The 19,462-nt window shown below is 40.5% G+C and overlaps 1 protein-coding gene across 1 annotated transcript; it reads left to right on the plus strand.

Annotated features, from left to right (window-relative positions):
• Positions 1-17,751: 17,751 nt before the first annotated feature.
• LOC123752582 (uncharacterized) lies at positions 17,752-19,251 on the plus strand. The gene has a single exon (XM_045734628.1). The coding sequence runs from the start codon at positions 17,752-17,754 to the stop codon at positions 19,249-19,251; it is 1,500 nt and encodes a 499-aa protein (XP_045590584.1).
• The last annotated feature ends 211 nt before the right edge of the window (positions 19,252-19,462 follow it).

Raw genomic sequence — 19,462 nt, forward strand, 5'->3', positions numbered from 1 at the left:
GTTATTTACTGTATCAAGCTGTATTATCGGTTTCAGACTTGACTGAGTGACTCCTCAGTCAAGTCTGATATAATATAAAAATATATTATAAAAAATATTATTAGCACTATCATCACGTATAAGCCTGCATTGACCAGCGAGTTTTGTATCGTTACTGTCTTTGTAACTGTGGAACTTTGACTTTGACATGACTTTGAGAACTGTGACCTCTGTGTCCCTTTCACGTTTAGATGTTTCCAGCTGCAGTATAATTATTATAGGGTGTGGCACAGGCGTTCGGCCCTTCTATGGTGCCACTATTACCCAGGGGGAACCCCAGTCACACACGAAGGGGGTCATAGAGACAGTCTTTTCCCCCCCCCGGGAGGATTGGTTTGAGAACAGCACAGTTTCCTGTACATCAGTGTCCGTACAGACGGCACTGCTCAGGGCTCACTATTAGTGGCCTAGCCCCTCAGGGCTCACTACTAGTAGCCTAGCCCCTCAGGGCTCACTACTAGTAGCCTAGCCCCTCAGGGCTCACTACTAGTAGCCTAGCCCCTCAGGGCTCACTACTAATAGCCTAGCCCCTCAGGGCTCACTACTAGTAACCTAGCCCCTCAAGGCTCACTACTAATAGCCTAGCCCCTCAGGGCTCACTACTAGTAGCCTAGCCCCTCAGGGCTCACTACTAGTAGCCTAGCCCCTCAAGGCTCACTACTAATAGCCTAGCCCCTCAGGGCTCACTACTAGTAGCCTAGCCCCTCAGGGCTCACTACAAGTAACCTAGCCCCTCAGGGCTCACTACTAGTAGTCTAGCCCCTCAGGGCTCACTACTAGTAGTCTAGCCCCTCAGGGCTCACCACTAGTAACCTAGCCCCTCGCACATAGTACTTCTCATGTAAGATCGCCAATCTATCAGGCTCACAACCGCAATCTATCAGGCTTACAGCATCAAGATAATCTTTAACCATTCAGTGGCCCAGAGTCTCAGTTTAGCATTGATTGAAATGATATTCACTCACGGCCTTAGGGAAACAATTTGGTAAGTGAAGGTGGATAACACACAACACACGAATGAAATTTACAAATATTTACCGAAACAAATGTACACCTTCTCGTGACCAGCAAAAGGCCCTGAAGAGAGTGTAGACATTTACACAGTAAAATTCTTTCAGCACTCTCAGTGAAATTTTAATTCAAATGGCAACATCGCCTAGAGCTCTATATACAGCCCAAAAAATAGCTTCTTCCAGCACATATAAACTCCAAAGTCAGCAACACAGTGTGTAGACCAAATGTCAACATAGAATATTAAGGAGTTAAATATAGTTTAAATATCTATAATTCATCTAAGGTGAGTACTCAATATTAACACCAGATTCAACATTATCTTATCTTCTTTACCAAGTGTGTGTAACCTAATTTAACATTGTGTTTCACTCTCTTATAACTCTTTGGTTTTCTGGATAAACTCAAGTTTTATAGAATAAAAATAATATACTTTCTGGCATACTTAAAAATGCTTTTCAAATATGCCAGAAAGTATATTAAATATATATATATATATATATATATATATATATATATATATATATATATATATATGTATATATATATATATATATATATATATATATATATATATATATATATATATATATATATATATACCCACTCACTAGCAGTCAGAAAAAAAAATAATCCCAAATCACTGAAATATTACCTATAATAATCTTAACACAAGGGGAATGGGGGAGAGAGAGATTTAGCTACCTTTAATAAACTATAAACTAGCTGCTGCTTATTCAGCCGCCTGTTGTGGTTGGTAGATGATCACCAGGTTTTCCTCTTGCCTTCTGAAGAAGCCCACTTTCCCCAACGTTCTCGTTTATATGACGGCAGTAGACCACCTTGTTCAGTTCCTACTATGAATCGGACAACTGATGGCCTCACTAACATCCACATGTTCCTTAAGTAGCGACCAGGGGCCAGATTCACGAAGCAGTTACGCAAGTACTTACGAACGTGTACATCTTTCCTCTATCTTCAACGGCTTTGGTTACATTTATTAAACGGTCTACAAGCGTGAAAACTTGCCATTCAACTGTTGTTATTGTTATAAACAGCCTCCTGATGCTTCGAAGCTCATTAACTGTTTAATAATTGTAAACAAAGCCGCCAAAGATTGAGATAAGATGTACAGGTTCGCAAGTGCTTGCGTAACTGCTTCGTGAATCTGGCCCCTTGGGTTCTAGACTCCTGTCGCGCCCACACTGCTCTACTGGTCTCCGATAAATCGCGTTTATGACATGTTAAGTCTCAAGATGTAAACAATTCTGGATTTAAAGAGAGGCAACAAGATATTCATTTGTCTCTTTGAAGTCATTCGTAGAAGAGATCCAAAGAGGCAATTTACTCTCTCTCTCTCTCTCTCTCTCTCTCTCTCTCTCTCTCTCTCTCTCTCTCTCTCTCTCTCTCTCTCTCTCTCTCTCTCTCTCTCTCTCTCTCTCTCTCTCTCTCTCTCTCTCTCTCTCTCTTTCTCTCTCTCTCTCTCTCTCTCTCTCTCTCTCTCTCTCTCTCTCTCTCTCTCTCTCTCTCTCTCTCTCTCTCTCTCTCTCTCTCTCTCTCTCTTTCTCTCTCTCTCTCTCTCTCTCTCTTTCTCTCTCTTTGATCTTTCCTTCGTTGTATGTGAACTCTTTTGTATCAAAATCCTTATCATGCACAAGCATCATATTTTATATCAACATCATCATCACCTGCACAGTATTCATCCCCTCCCCCCCGTTATCATTATCAGAATGACCACTAATACCACTATTATAGCCGCTATCGCCCGCTCCCATAATGCACAAGACCAATATTACCACTACTTCAACTATCACCACCATTACAATCACCATCACCACTACAACAATCGCCGCGATTATGACCTTGTCCACCCTTAACCCGAATCACTACTACTACAATCACTACTTCTTCCTCGACCACCACCACAACCACCACCACAACTACCACGACCAGCTGAGCACAATATCCCAAACTGGCATTAGTTTGACGATGAATAATTGATTCATCGCTAAAGTATCGTTGATTACGATCAATTGACGTTACTCTTCGATACGCTACCCACCAGGTAGACTACCACTATCATCACTCCTATAACCACTTTCCCCACTAATATATATAATTATATATAATATAATACATGTATAAATCATAATAAACGCTATGACCCCATCTAGGACTCAAACTTGGGCGGCCAGGGGTCACCCCATTGGCTATTCAGTCTTACTACATCATTGACTGCTTGTAAGCTTAAGTGGTAGAGGTCATCACTTCACCCTGGGAGGTCATCCAGCATATACAAGGATTCGATAAGAAACTTTAAGCAAAACTCTTTACCACGAGGGTTGCCGGGTGATGGATGGTCATGTAACCCACGCGGAAGCTTGCTTAGATGATGGCGAGGTGGTGGTGAAAGGTCGGAAAGTTGGTGAAGGGTACTGAAAGAGGAGTGAAAGGGGAAGACTGAAGAGTAGGATTACACACAGATAATCACAATTGCGTGATGAATCAAATGAACAAAAACTGCTGTTTAATCAAAAACTGATTAAGGCAGCGTCTGGGATGCTCTCAGACGCAGGTTCGAATCCTCGTCACGGCCCTTGTGGATTTGTTCATCTGAAGAGAAGGAGGTGTAGGGAAGGAGGGAAGAGACCCAGGAGCTCCCGGGTATCCCTCCTAGTGTATGTGTGTGTGTAAAATACATATATTCTTCTCTATTTCTTCAGGAAAACATTAAATTTTCACGTCCTCCAGAGGCCATGACTCCACGTGCATTATTTCGAGGGGTGACACCATAAAAATCTTTACGAAGCGAGTCTATAATATTCTAAACTGCTTTTATGTACGGCTCTAAACCCGTTCCCCCCTGGAGAGGCGTCCTTCAGGGAGAGCCTTTATGATCAGATGTTCTTGACACCTCTTGTGTGTATATATCATATCTTCATCTTATTCCTTTTAATTTATCCATAAAGTCGGGTCGTATTCTCACCTATATATTCTTTGAGCTGTCGTCCTGGAGAGAGATTTTAATGTAATAGATTATTTTTGAGAGAGAGAGAGAGGAAGATTTTTGTAAGGATTTTGACATTTACAGAAAATGAGGAAAGGGTTGATTTTGTTTACTAATTTACTTGGAGGTTAAATGATAATAGTTACCAGTCTGATACATTAGTAATGAACATAATGTTGATCATCTAGAAATCCAATATTCTGTAACTCATTTTGTATGTATGTATGTATGTATGTATGTATGTATGTATGTATGTACTTTTTACCAGAATAAACCTTATTATTATTATTATTATTATTATTATTATTATTATTATTATTATTATTATTATTATTATTATTATTATGTTAGATCGTCCTGTTGGTAAATCTCTCAAGTGAAGGAGTAAATTGTTTATTGTTAACTCAGCTACTTTTCTCCTGCTTGAGAAGCGAGTTGATGAGAGATGCCATGAGATATCATGATATCATGAGACATGAGACTGATGTCTCGTCAAACCTCCCGTCACGTTCACCCGTCTATTTTCAACCACGCTTCTGTCTCTTGATGAATTTCCATCCACATAAGAACAAATCCATAAGGGCCGTGACGTGGATTCGAACCTGCGTCCAGGAGCATCCCAGACACTGCCTTAATCGACTGAGCTACGACAGGGTAAAATTCACATATTTCTATTCGTTTTACCGTCTCTCTGAAGCAGGTATACATATTCCCATTTCATGGCGTCCCCCACAATTGGGATTAAAATGACAGAGCCATTGTCAAGAATATTTAAACTACAAATGTTCTTTAAATGCAATTAAAACTCCAAATGAATTAAATATATCAATGCGACAGAAAATTATCAGTTTTTGGTGCGTGGGCTTTAGTTTGGGTTTGAGGGTTTGTGTGTGTTTGTTTGTGTGTGTATAATCACCTAATTGGTTTGAAGTACTACAAAACATACATAGAAACAGACGCAGAAAGAGAACTGTCTCCAAAAAACTGTCATTTTTTTTACTCTGGTAAGGGATAGGGATGGAGGGGAGGATAGGGAAAGTGGCTAGTGTACAGAGGGAATGAGGTAAGAAGATTGGGTATATTGCTAAGGATAGGGAAGCTGGCGAAGGGTAGGTAAGGTAATGAATGGTAGGAAAGGGTAGGGAAGATTATGAAGGAGAGGGATAGAGGTGTTGTTACTTAAGTTTTGTTCACTTATTATGCAACCCATACCCATCTTGTAGGCAGTAGAGAGGGGAAAAGATTACAGGGGCACATAATGGACTCAGGGACTAAACCCCAAGATTCATATAGCTAACTAAGAAGTAATAGTCTTAATGAGTTAGATACACAGTGTATTGTATCTTATTATATCAAAGTTGTGCTGAAGGAGAGGTGTGAGGTAATGATAATGGATACAGAAATGAAGATTGTAGTTAAAATGGTTACAGTGAGGAAGATACAGTAAAGATTACAGTGATAAGGAGGATAGAAAGTAGTGAAGAGGTAGCCTTGTCACCCGAGCAAAGCCAGGTGCCGTGTGAGTGTATATATGTGTCGTGAGTATTTACATTATATATATATATATATATATATATATATATATATATATATATATATATATATATATATATATATAATGTATATGTACTTTCATGCTCAATATTTTCCGGTTCATGCAGGACACAATATCAGCTAACCTTGTCTGTGTTCTGGTTCCCATGGCAACATTCAAATATAGATATATAAAACGGCAAGGACAGGTAAAACAGCATGTCAAAAATGTTCAGGAGTAAACAAAAATCTGGTATAGTGCTCATGGTGGCGGTTGTCATGGAAACGGACATCAGCCTTTGTTTATTATGCTGGAAAACTGAGCCGAATTGCGAAAGTTGGCCGCTGCTCTGACCGGTTAATGCATTTTATTCTACACATTCATTTTTTTGGTGTTTGTGTATATACACGCCACATGGGGGGGGGGGGAATTTATCAATACATTTTCTCTTAAAAAAAATTAACTCAATATGTTTCTGAACACATTTTTATTCTAGTGTGTTAGTTTTCTTTTATATCTTTATCTCCCATTCTGTGTTCATTTTGAGGATGTTCTTCATGTGTCCTGTGTCACACTCGTGTGTCTCATCATCATGTTGCCTCCCTATGTGTCCCATTGCCCAAGTTGCTCTGTCCCCTTCTCTCTGTGTGTCCTCGTCCAGTTCTGCCGTCCCATTGTTCTATTTCCAGGCATGCGTCCCCTCATCCTGCCTGTCCCCTCGCTCTGATCTCTGCCATTCCTAATAGCAATCCCCTAGCGGGCCTTGTCAATATTCCTGTGCAGGCTGTAATTGCGATCAGGTCTTGTCCGGCTGTAGCAATGTTATTTTTGACCAAACCACACACTAGAAATTGGAGAGACGCCGACGTTTCTATTCACTATCGACTTGATAATGGTCCAGGATGGCTTGATAATGGTCCAAGATGGCTTGATAATGGTCCGAGATGGCTTGATAATGGTCCAAGATGGCTTGATAATGGTCCAGGATGGCTTGATAATGGTCGAAAACGGTTTGATAATGGTCCACAACGGCTTGATAAGGGTCTAGAACGGCTTGATAATGGTACAAAATGGCCTGATGATGGTCCAGAACGACTTGATAATGGTCCAAAACGGTTTGATAATGGGCCAAAACGGCTTGATAATGGTCCCGAACGGCTTGATAATGGTCCAAAACGGCTTGATAATGGTCCAAAACGGCTTCATAATGATTTGATAGGCCTATTTTATCATATATGTATTGTATAAGGGCTAATGTGTATTAGGCCTATGATTGCTGGGAAAGGTTAAGGTAGGTCAATTTGTGGCTGATATAAATGTTTCCGAAGTTTCCCAATTCAGTAACACAAAAATATTACTATCTGCAGGTCCATCACTTCATATTGGTATGATCGACCGAATAGTTGCTCTAAGTACTTTTCTTTTAAAAAGACGGGTTGCAGTGTCACTCGGTTCATGAACCGAAATTCGGGAAAACCTCTGGGAATCGAACTTTGTCTGAGAGGATATGAGATTCTTATGTTGGGTCCTCATATTCTAAAATGGTACCAAGTCTGCTGTTTTAAAGCTTTAGTACGGTATCTGAAGATCGTTTTAACCTTTATCAGCTTTGCATACACTGCTGATGTTATTCTTTTAATGTTTGAGCCTTAGGGGATGGGCTTGTGGTTATCTATATTTATATTCCATTCTGTGGACGAATTTTGTTATCTGCTTTACATGGTTCATCTGGTATGCTTCAACAATTTCCATCTCTACTGGCATGCATATGTATGCGTCGTTATCCACTTAGTCCATGATTTAATTCCCCCATATCTAGCATCCTCACTTTTTAATGTATATTTCTACCTCAACTTACAGGAAGTTTGTGCCAACTCAGTTTGTATTCCCGTAGTTCCTGCCTGGATCATTTTTAATTGTCATGGGAGTTGTATATCCCCACAACCCACACTTTGCCTTCTCTCCCCCTGAAGTGACTTCTGAGACCTGGTTTTGTCCTCGTTCCTGATCTCTTCAATCTTCCTGTCACTTTCGTCCAGCAGTATTTCCTCTCCTTTCTGCTTCTTTTCCTCCTTGCTACATAATATTATCAGGAAGATACTGCTCTCACACACACAAAATTTGAGAGAGAGAAAGAGAGAGAGAGAGAGAGAGAGAGAGAGAGAGAGAGAGAGAGAGAGAGAGAGAGAGAGAGAGAGAGTGAGTGAGTGAGTCTGGAAACCCTTGTACCTGGCAGGTTGTGGAATCAGCTGGCCAGCCGCTCAGTACACATCGTCTATAAATACTTAATGTTGGGTACGTTTGCCGGACCGAGCACACACACGCACGCACACGCACGCACACGCACACACAGTTGTTAAATATAATCATCCCTCGAAGCTAAGAATAATACATACAGGACAAAGGGGATTAATAGACTATACTTTGATACAATATTTGTTTATGTATACGAGTTTGGGTGACAAGACTCAAAGAATTTAGTGTTTTTCAATGTTTATTTAATGTAGTCTTGGTTCTAGCCATTGGTTATTGGAAATGTAATGACATGTCAGGGGTAGATGAGACGAAGTGAGGACTAGAAAGCTAGAGCGCCTTCGAGGGTAGAGAGCTCGAATACGGGGCGAGAGCTGATAGCTCGAATACGGGGCGAGAGCTGAGAGCTCGAATACGGGGCGAGAGCTGATAGCTCGAATACGGGGCGAGAGCTGAGAGCTCGAATACGGGGCGAGAGCTGATAGCTCGAATACGGGGCGAGAGCTGATAGCTCGAATTCGGCCTAAATCTAACTGTTCGCTGTGTTGCGAGGCGTCTAGACTCGTCATGTATTGTTGGTGGAGAATAGTGATGGCGGTGTAGAACCGAAGTTAGTCTAGAGTGAGTGACTCTCAACCACTTATTGAAGTTAGACTCACGGACGACACTTCTGATTGATGAAGATTTAGCCACTGCAAGAGGTGGCACGGACCTGAGTAACCCGTAGGTGGTAGAATGTTTGGAAGGGAAGGGAACTATCAGGAGAAAGCGCCAAGCCATTACGACTATATAGCACTGGGAAGGGGTCAGGATAAGGATTTGGGATGGGACGGGGGGGGGGGGGGGGGGAAGGAATAGTGCCCAACCACTTGTACGGTCGGGAGTGAATGTTTGGAGTGAATGTTATCTTTGGTCGTGTAACATCTTCAAGTGTCTTTGGGACTTCAACGACGCTTCTTGTTGATGTTGTTTTAGATTCAGCTACTCGGAACAAAAAGTTAGAAAGTAGCACGGGCTATGGTGATCCCGCAGTTGACTTACCTGGCACAGAAGCTTACCTGGCACTTCTATTCATGGTGACTTATATTCTACACTTAACTTAACTTGCCAAACCGACTATCGAGTTGCTGGTTCCCCTTTTGGTGTGCTGAGTGAGGCTTGTACTCTTGGGAAGAAGTATAAAATGTATATTTCATTCTTTTCATTAATTTTACCTTTTTATCAATTGTAGGATTAATGAAGAACTTCCCGGAACATGGAATTCATATGGATTTGTTAAATGGAATTAACAAGCTCATCTAATCGCCTGCACTGAAAATAAGGAGACTTTGGAGCAACTATATTACTCTTAATATAGTTGGTACATGCTAAACATGTATAACATGCAGACAAGAGGAGAAAAACAAACAATAGGACACAGACAAAACCTTGCAAGACAGTTTGCCTACACACACACACACACACACACACACACACACACACACACACACACACACACACACACACACACACACACACACACACACACACACACACAACACACACACACACACACACTCACACACACACACACACACACACACACTCACACACAACACACACACACACACACCACACACCACACACACACACACACACACACACACACACACACACACTCACACACAACACACACACTCACACACACACACACACACACACACACACACTATTCAACCCCCCCCCCCTCCCTCCCTCCTGAACCCACAAGCACAAACCACCAAAAAGGAAACTGACATAATTCAGACTTACGACTTGAAAAAGCAAGTCTAAATAAGAATCTCCAAATAACTATATATCACAATTTTCGTGTACTCTTCTCTCCCGCGGCATTATTTAACATACGAGACACTGCTTCTAGATATATATCTCTAAGCTGCAACAAACTCTTGATTTCTCTAATATATATTTTTTACCCACTCGCAGAAATTACCATGTTTGTTTACGTCACAAATTCTTAAGATCATCGAGACTGTGTGAGTAAGAAATTGCCTATGTAAAAATCTTTACCGGTCCTTAGGCTAGGCTCGTTCAAGCGGCGGTCAAACTCAGAGATGAAGTTATCAGTTTAAATGTAGTGCGTATTTAAATATGTTTCTTTTTAAATATAAGGTAATATTACTTCATTCTGAAATAGTCTGGTACTTTGTAAGGTTAGGTGGTTAGGTTCCGTTGGGCGTTAATGGTATTTGTCGTACGTGAAATAAGCATTCATTGAGGTGGGATTCGACCCAAGGATGTGAATGAATCAGTGTTCGAGAAAAATAAACATGGTTCACAACTGAGTGTTTTTCATTCATAAACATAAAAAAAAAAATGTGTTTTTCATTCATAAACATGGAAAAATGTGTTTTTCATTCCTAAACATAAAAAAAATGTGTTTTTCTTTCATAAACATGGAAAAAGGTGGTTAGAGAGTAATCTGGTGGCCGGATTAACAATCATTTAGCATTTGTTGTGTTGATAGGGTCGAATTTAAAAAAAATCATACAGTGTTGATGCGAAGTGAATGGTTCAGTTACAGATTGTTTCCATTTTCTAGTTATATAAAACAATTTTTTTTTAATTGATGTAACTGCATTTCTCATCTCCAACCTATCTTGAGGTTATCTTGAGATGATTTCGGGGCTTAGTGTCCCCGCGGCCCGGTCCTCGACCAGGCCTCCACCTCCCCAGGAAGCAGCCAGTGACAGCTGACTAACTCTCACGTACCTATTTACTACAAGGTAACAGGGGTATCAGTGTGAATGAAACATTGCCCATTGTTTCACGCCAGCGCCCGGGATCGAACCCGGGACCACAGAATCACGCGTACAGTGTACTAGTGTACTGTCCGCTCAGCCACCGGCTCCCAGCCAACTAAGGCGAATAAAATATATATTGATTTTTCGTTTCGGAACTTAACAGAGATCACTATACTTAGATTTCACGAGGTGAATACTTGCCTAATAGTGCTTATAGACGAGTTGAGATCTAGCTCCTTGACCTCCGCCTAACATTCTTGTTGCACTTGTAATATTTGAACTACTCTTAACGTTCAAATTCTTCATCATATATATATCATAAATATCATATTTATTTAAAGTTGGAATTGAAACAAGTTTATTGACATGCAGGCGATGAGTCACAATAACGTGGCTGAAGTATGTTGACCAGACCACACACTAGAAATTGAAGGGACGACGACGTTTCGGTCCGTCCTGGACCATTCTCAAGTCGATTGTGTGATTCACACAATCGACTTGAGAATGGTCCAGGACGGACCGAAACGTCGTCGTCCCTTCAATTTCTAGTGTGTGGTCTGGTCAACAAGTTTATTGACGTCTAAACACACACAAAGGGATGAGTTGTTTATTTATATCTCAATAAACTTTTTTTTTTAAATTTCAACTTTAAAGTCAGATATGACAAAGAATTAGAACGTCACAAAAGTTGTGGATGAAGAAGGCTTCCTCATCTATGTATTAAGTTTGAGAATCTAGACTTTTGTCGAAGTTATAGAGTACATTGAAGTTGACAGCCAAGAGTAAAGAAAGTTGAAGTTCCCATTATATAATCAGTTTATAGGCAATTGTACAGCTAGAGAACGTTTCTGTCGTAAACCCAACCACTTGGACTGGACGGTAGAGCGACGGTCTCGCTTCATGCAGGTCGGCGATCAATCCCCGACCGTCCAAGTGGTTGAGGCACCATTCCTTCCTCCCCGTCCCATCCCAAATCCTAATTCCTGATCCCTTCCAAGGGCTATATAGTCGTAATGGCTCGCGCTTTCTCCTCATAGTTCCTTTCTCTTTAGTCGTAATGGCTTTGCGCTTTACCCCGATAGCCCTCTCCTTCCCCCTCATTAATCTAAAACTACCTTCTCTTTTCTTATTAAAAACATTTTCTAGTCATTTTGGAGTTTTCCAGCGGTAATCTATTCATATTAATGTTTTTTTAAGTAACTTTCAGGCCAGTAACATATCTCCCACATAGTGAAATTTGTACCTAGAGGCATTTTATTTTGGGAGACTTGAATTGTATTATGGTTTAATAAGTAACCCCATAGATGAAATTTGATATTTTATCTTATATTTGTCAAATTGTAAATATATATTTATGCATGTATAATAATTTGTGATATTTATAAACATTTTTTGTTTGAATAAAATAAATTTGTTGCAGATTCTTGTCGGTAGGAGAAAGCATAAACGGTGATAAGTAAGTTTTTATAATACTAATTGAAGTTGTTGAAATATATGTAAGACCAGTTAAATAAAAATCTATAATTTTTGTTGCGAAACAAGTACTACAATACAAAGACATTTAGAGAAGTGATTAATTATTGTAATAGTGGGCACAATTCTTGAACTGATTGTTTCTGATTGTCTTAGAGGAGTCGTAATTGTTTACATGACAATTAGATTGTCATGTAAACCATCATGATTTAGATTTAATCCTTGATTTAATCCTAGAAACTAGGAGAATAGGATTTAACCCTAGAAGCTAGATTTAATCCTAGAAACTAGGAGACGGGGATTTAATTCTAGAAACCAGGTTACAACAAAGTGAACTAAAAATGTACCTAAAATTTCTTATTTCATGTGTAATCCAAGCTAGCGGACTCTTATCTGAATGCCTAAACGCCCTCTGAGTACTTTATGTTCATTGTTTGGCATAAATTTATTGTATCTGATTGTCCTGTTCAGCTCAGTGCGCTTGTTATCTGTTTACCTGACTGGTTAAATCAGTGCTCCAGCAGAACAGCTGTGGTTATATATATATATATATATATATATATATATATATATATATATATATATATATATATATATATATATATATATATATATATATATATATATATAATATACCATTATATCGGGATTGCCTCTGTAACTGTGCCTGTCAGTGTCGATCTATATATATCTATCTACCTGTCGACTGTCTGCTGTCTCTCTTTCTATTGCTATCTTGTTCTCTCTCTCTCTCTCTCTCTCTCTCTCTCTCTCTCTCTCTCTCTCTCTCTCTCTCTCTCTCTCTCTCTCTCTCTCTCTCTCTCTCTCTCTCTCTATGTTGCTTTCACTTGCTCTCTCTTGCTCTCCCTTGCTCTTGCTCTTCCTCTCAAACATATTACAAAGATCTCTGACGATCCCAGTGGCCAAATGACATAAAAATATCATAACTAACACAGTTTCAAGAAGTCCAAACAGAATGTGCGAGCAAATGAGTATCATAAAATCGGCCAGTTTGCAAATATTAAAATATGCATCAACGGGGCATGAAATCGTGCAATTTTCACGTACTCCGGTTGACGGGAAGTGACTCGATCAATCTTGCAATTTGCAAAATTTATTAGCCTGAACGATTTTTTTTTTTTAGATGACCAAGAGGGGGAGGAGGGAGTCCGCCCCCCCCCCCCCCCCATCTAAGCGATTGTATCGCCGACAGGAGTGATGTATTTAGGGACATTCGGGTAGTGAATATGCACACATTGGTTGCAATTGAATCTCGTATGTTGCAAGAATGGCTGCACGTTTTCGTAAAAGATTCGGGGATTGTGACTTACGAAAATGCAGTCAACTCCTAAGGGTGTTGAAAGTCCTTTTTCGAGGCTGCAAGTATTTTATTTAATCCATCAGATAACGAGATTTTTTGGGGGGAAAAGTCGTGTTTTATTATTATTTTTAATAATAGTAATAATAATTGTTATTTGTAATGTTAATATAATTTTTAATTGTGATTTTTCAGTAAAAACATTCAAGTTCTAATATAATTATTCCTTACGTCATTTACATTTTTAGTTTTGGTATTAGGATGTTATTTAATACGAAATTAATTACGAAATTTAGTACTTATTATGTAATATTATTTCCCATCGCGATTTCCCATAGTTCAGCTCTTCACATAACCTCTGTACACGACAGCTGCAGCTGCAAAACTTTCCCCAGAAAGTTTTTATTTGAAAAAAAAATCATACCCCCCCTCTCTCTCTTCATTTTAAAATATATATTTAGGAAATTGGAATGTATAGCTATATGTAACTAAACAGAGGGTATTAAAACACATAAGTTCTGAAATACATATTTGGTATTTCTCAAGTTTCGACAACGGTACTATCTCGGGAAAGTGAAAAGCCATTACGACTATATAGCACTTGGAAGGGGTCTGGAAAAGGATTTGGGATGGGACGGGGGAAAAGGAATGGTGCCCAAACACTTATGGACGGTCGGGGATTGAACATAGACCTGCATGAAGCGAGACCGTCTCTCTACCGACCAACCCAAGTGCTTGGGCTATCAGGGGAAAGCGCCAAGCCATAAGACTAGTAATTTCATTGTGTGGGTGTCAGCAGTCTGAAATCTGCTCCAGGACATGAACTTCATTCGCTGAGAAAGGTTGGTATGCCCATGAATTATCGATGACTGTGCGTCGGATGACCTTTACGGGGACGGGGGTCGAATCTCCCTTACACAGAGTAGTCGAGATTCGTATTCAGATTGATTGAATTTGAAAAATCGTAATGATTTTTAAAATCATTGGTTAAGGGAACTTCTAAATCTAAATCATGCAGTATACAGTTTACAAATTGGTACTGTAAATTTCAGTACACAGTTTATCTTGATAATACAGATTATAATTACAGAAATTGTATATTATTATGGTCATCTCTAAAAGTAAATAAATTAATGTAAATTTGTGTAAACTAAACCAATCGTAAATGTATTCACATTTATAAATAAAGTTTTTAGTATATAATTCTACTTTTATGGGAGGCTGGGGGTTGAGGGGGGGGGAGGACAAGTGGGTTACGACGTTGTTTAACACAGTTGTTAACCCACGTTCTATCCACCTGGTGGATAGATCACTGACATGTTCTCTATCCACCTGGTGGATAGGTCACTGACATGTTCTCTATCCACCTGGTGGATAGGTCATTGACATGTTCTCTATCCACCTGGTGGATAGGTCATTGACATGTTCTCTATCCACCTGGTGGATAGGTCATTTACATGTGCTCTATCCACCTGGTGGATAGGTCATTGACATGTTCTCTATCCACCTGGTGGATAGGTCACTGACATGTTCTCTATCCACCTGTTGGATAGGTCATTGACATGTTCTCTATCCACCTGGTGGATAGGTCATTGACATGTTCTCTATCCACCTGGTGGATAGGTCATTGACATGTTCTCTATCCACCTGGCTAGGTCATTGACATATGCTCTATCCTCCTGGTAGATAGGTCATTGACATGTGCTCTATCCACCTGGCTAGGTCATTGGCATGTGCTCTATTCACCTGGCTAGGTCATGGAAATGTGCTCTATCCACCTGGCTAGGTCATTGACATGTGCTCTATCCACCTGGCTAGGTCATTGACATGTGCTCTATCCACCTGGATAGGCAAATTTAAAGGCTGAATGCTCTATAGTTCTGTTTTTGTGTTTATCAATCAGTTGATGCCTAAACGAATCTGCTACTGAATGGAAAGGTACTGTCAGAAGAAAGCGACAAGCCATTAGGACTATATATCACTTGGAAGGGGATTAGGATAAGTATTAGGGATTGGACGGGGGGCAGGAATGCTGCCCAACCACTTGGACGGTCGGGGATTGAACGCCGACCTGCATGAAATCTATTACTAAATCTACCAATATATTATTCTCTACTCCATTCTCTTACTCCCTCAACCATTTGATCATCAATTGAATCGATAATTATTTTCCACGGTGACTGAAAAGTTCCACCCATATTGGAGAAGATATTGACATTAAAATCTAAAATATATCTCAGAAAGTTATCGGAACGTGACGGAGAATCCGAAGTTCATGATATCTTGACATGCGAACGTTCGAATTATTAATCTCACGGAAGGGCTATTATGGTGACACCATTTCTCACCATCCAAGTCGACTGTCCAGGAATGTGTGTGTGTGTGTGTGTGTGTGTGTGTGTGTGTGTGTGTGTGTGTGTGTGTGTGTGTGTGTGTGTGTGTGTGTGTGTGTGCGAGTGTTGGATTGCCCTCAGGGTTTCATGGACCAGTAACTGTGATGGGTGTGGACATTGGGTTGAATGACTGAGATTTTGTGAGTGTGTGTGAGTGTGTGTGTGTTTGTACCTATTTACTGCTGGGTGACCAGGGGCATCAGGGTGAAATAAACTCTGTCTATTTGTTTCTGCCTTGGCCGGGTATCGAATCCGGGACCTCAGAACGACGACCCCTGAGCATTGGCAACTTCAGCCGCGAGGCCTCCCCTGTGTATGAGTGTATTTACTATTTGTATCTGCAGAATCGAGCTATTAGCTCTTGGGCCCCATCATTTTGACCAATTTATTTTTTTCTCTATTATGTCTACATCATATATTTATTTCTAACACAGCCGCGAGGCCCCCCCTGTGTGTGTGTACTCACCTAGTCGTACTTACCTAGTTGTGCTTACGGGGGGTTGAGCTCTGGCTCTTTGGTCCCGCCTCTCAACTATCAATCAACAGGTGTACCGGTTCCTGAGCCTACTGGGCTCTATCATATCTACACTTGAAACTGAGTATGGAGTCAGCCTCCACCACATCACTTCTTAATGTATTCCATTTGTCAACCACTCTGACACTAAAAAAGTTCTTTCTAATATCTCTGTGGCTCATTTGGGCACTCATTTTGTGTGTGTGTGTGTGTGTGTGTGTGTGTGTGTGTGTGTGTGTGTGTGTGTGTGTGTGTGTGTGTGTGTGTGTGTGTGTGTGTGTGTGTGTGTGTGTGTGTGTGTGTGTTTACGCTTCACGAGAACAAACTCCAGTTTCTAGAGATCAGTTTTTCTGGTTTTTCGAGTAGTCAGATGCATAGCAAATGTCATATTTGAGTATTTAGTTTCTGAATTTTGAGTTAGCGTATATGTGTATTATTCACTGTGTCGGAAGCGATCAAATGTTCCGATCCTGAGCCTCCTCTTGTCGTCTGTTCGTCCACTGGAATTAATAATAAAAAAACATAAAATGAGAATTGTTCTTATGAGAACAATTCACAAGAAATCTGAAAAACTTTTTTTTTTTCAAAACCTCTGTTTATCAATGCTCTTCCTCAATGCTCACCAGGTCATTCTGTATCATATAACTCTAACAATTATGTATTTACTACGTTCATGTATTTATCAATGTACTACTATGTTCATTCTGACGAAGCTTGGCAGTAAAAAGCTTACTACTATCCATGTGGTGTGTCACAGCTTACCTACTATCAGAACTCTTCAAAAATATTTTCGATTCTCTCTTGAGCTGATCTGTGTTTCCAGTTTCAGCCAATATTCTTGCGTTATGTTAGCACATATGTTAAAAAATAATATTAAGCCACTCGTTCTGCCTCTTTGAGTATTTGATATGTCGCGATCACGTCTTCTCTGATTTTCTTCAGCAATGAGACGATGAGTTCTACTAGCCTGGCTTAATTCTAGTTCTTCTAGTTCTACTAGTAGAGTTCTACTAGTTCTACTAGCCTGGCCTAATACTGTCATCTCCCATTTGCCTTATATCTACTTCTATCTTGCATATCCAGACTTTTAAGTGAGAAGGGAGCAATGACGAGAGTTAGAAGAGCAGGGATGGATAAGATAAGAATGCTGAGAGCCATTAGATAAGTAGATAGAAGGAAGTAATGAAATAGGAAGTTGTGGTGACGATTGTGGATCATATATAGGAGCTCACGATGCCAATGAAGAATACATGAATGAATGAATGAATGAATGAATGAATGAATGAATGAATGAATGAATGAATGAATGAATGAATGAATGAATGAATGAATGAATGAATGAATGAAGACCTGAGTCGTGATCACGCTACACCCAGGGTGGCGGCCGCCTTCTTCGAATCAGAACGCATGCAGAGCTGCAGTTCAAATGTCAATCAATTGTGGGTCTCCGCGGCTCTTGGAATGGATTGATTACTACGGCAACCAACCGGCAAGGGTTGTCATTGATCCACGACACGCTAGCCTTGTCCTTCCTGAAGAGAGAGAGGAAAAGGGGAAGAGGGCGAATAGAAAATGGAGTTTTCCATTTCAACCGTTCAACCAACTACGATCAACCATTTCAACCGTTCAACCGACTACAATCAACCATTTCAACCGTTCAACCGACTACGATCAACCAATTCAACCGTTCAACCGACTACGATCAACCATTTCAACCGTTCAACCGACTACGATCAACCAATTCAACCGTTCAACCGACTACGATCACCCAATTCAACCGTTCAACCGACTACGATCAACCATTTCAACCGTTCAACCGACTACGATTAACCAATTCAACCGTTCAACCTACTACGATCAACCAGTTCAACCGTTCAACCGACTACGATCAACCAATTCAACCGTTCAACCGACTACGATCAACCATTTCAACCGTTCAGCCGACTACGATCAACCAATTCAACCGTTCAACCGACTACGATCAACCAATTCAACCGTTCAACCGACTACGATCAACCAATTCAACCGTTCAACCGACTACGATCAACCAATTCAACCGTTCAACCGACTACGATCAACCATTTCAACCGTTCAACCGACTACGATCAACCAATTCAACCGTTCAACCGACTACGATCAACCAATTCAACCGTTCAACCGACTACGATCAACCAATTCAACCGTTCAACCGACTACGATCAACCAATTCAACCGTTCAACCGACTACGATCACCCATTTCAACCGTTCAACCGACTACGATCACCCAATTCAACCGTTCAACCTACTACGATCAACCAATTCAACCGTTCAACCGACTACGATCACCCAATTCAACCGTTCAACCGACTACGATCAACCAATTCAACCGTTCAACCGACTACGATCACCCAATTCAACCGTTCAACCGACTACGATCACCCAATTCAACCGTTCAACCGACTACGATCACCCATTTCAACCGTTCAACCGACTACGATCACCCAATTCAACCGTTCAACCGACTACGATCACCCAATTCAACCGTTCAACCGACTACGATCAACCAATTCAACCGTTCAACCGACTACGATCAACCAATTCAACCGTTCAACCAATTCAACCGTTCAACCAATTCAACCGTTCAACCGACTACGATCAACCATTTCAACCGTTCAACCGACTACGATCAACCATTTCAACCGTTCAACCGACTACGATCAACCATTTCAACCGTTCAACCGACTACGATCAACCAATTCAACCGTTCAACCAATTCAACCGTTCAACCGACTACGATCACCCAATTCAACCGTTCAACCAATTCAACCGTTCAACCGACTACGATCAACCAATTCAACCGTTCAACCACCTACTTTGGTGAAAGAGAAAAGCTCAAGAAGAGAACTGCACCTGTTCCGTATTAGGCTTGTTTACCCATGTGCGTGAGAAATAGGCTTACAGGTTCCAGAAAGAAGAGAGGAAAAAAAAAGCATTATAGAAAAATGCTAAAGACCTCACTGGAACATTACTCAACATACCTGCAGAGTTACAAACCAAATATGATTTACTAATGATTACACATTCACACACAGTTGGTCCACGGTCCTTTGGGGTCCTTTTCTACACACATACTGGGTCCAGGGTTCGAGTTTCCTAG

This window comes from Procambarus clarkii, chromosome 14 (genome assembly GCF_040958095.1).
Source record: "Procambarus clarkii isolate CNS0578487 chromosome 14, FALCON_Pclarkii_2.0, whole genome shotgun sequence".
In the NCBI taxonomy this organism is placed as follows: Eukaryota; Metazoa; Arthropoda; class Malacostraca; order Decapoda; family Cambaridae; genus Procambarus; species Procambarus clarkii.

Excerpts from the sequence above, each read along its gene's own strand:
- LOC123752582 (XM_045734628.1), top strand. The coding sequence starts at position 17,752 with ATGTCAATCAATTGTGGGTCTCCGCGGCTCTTGGAATGGATTGATTAC.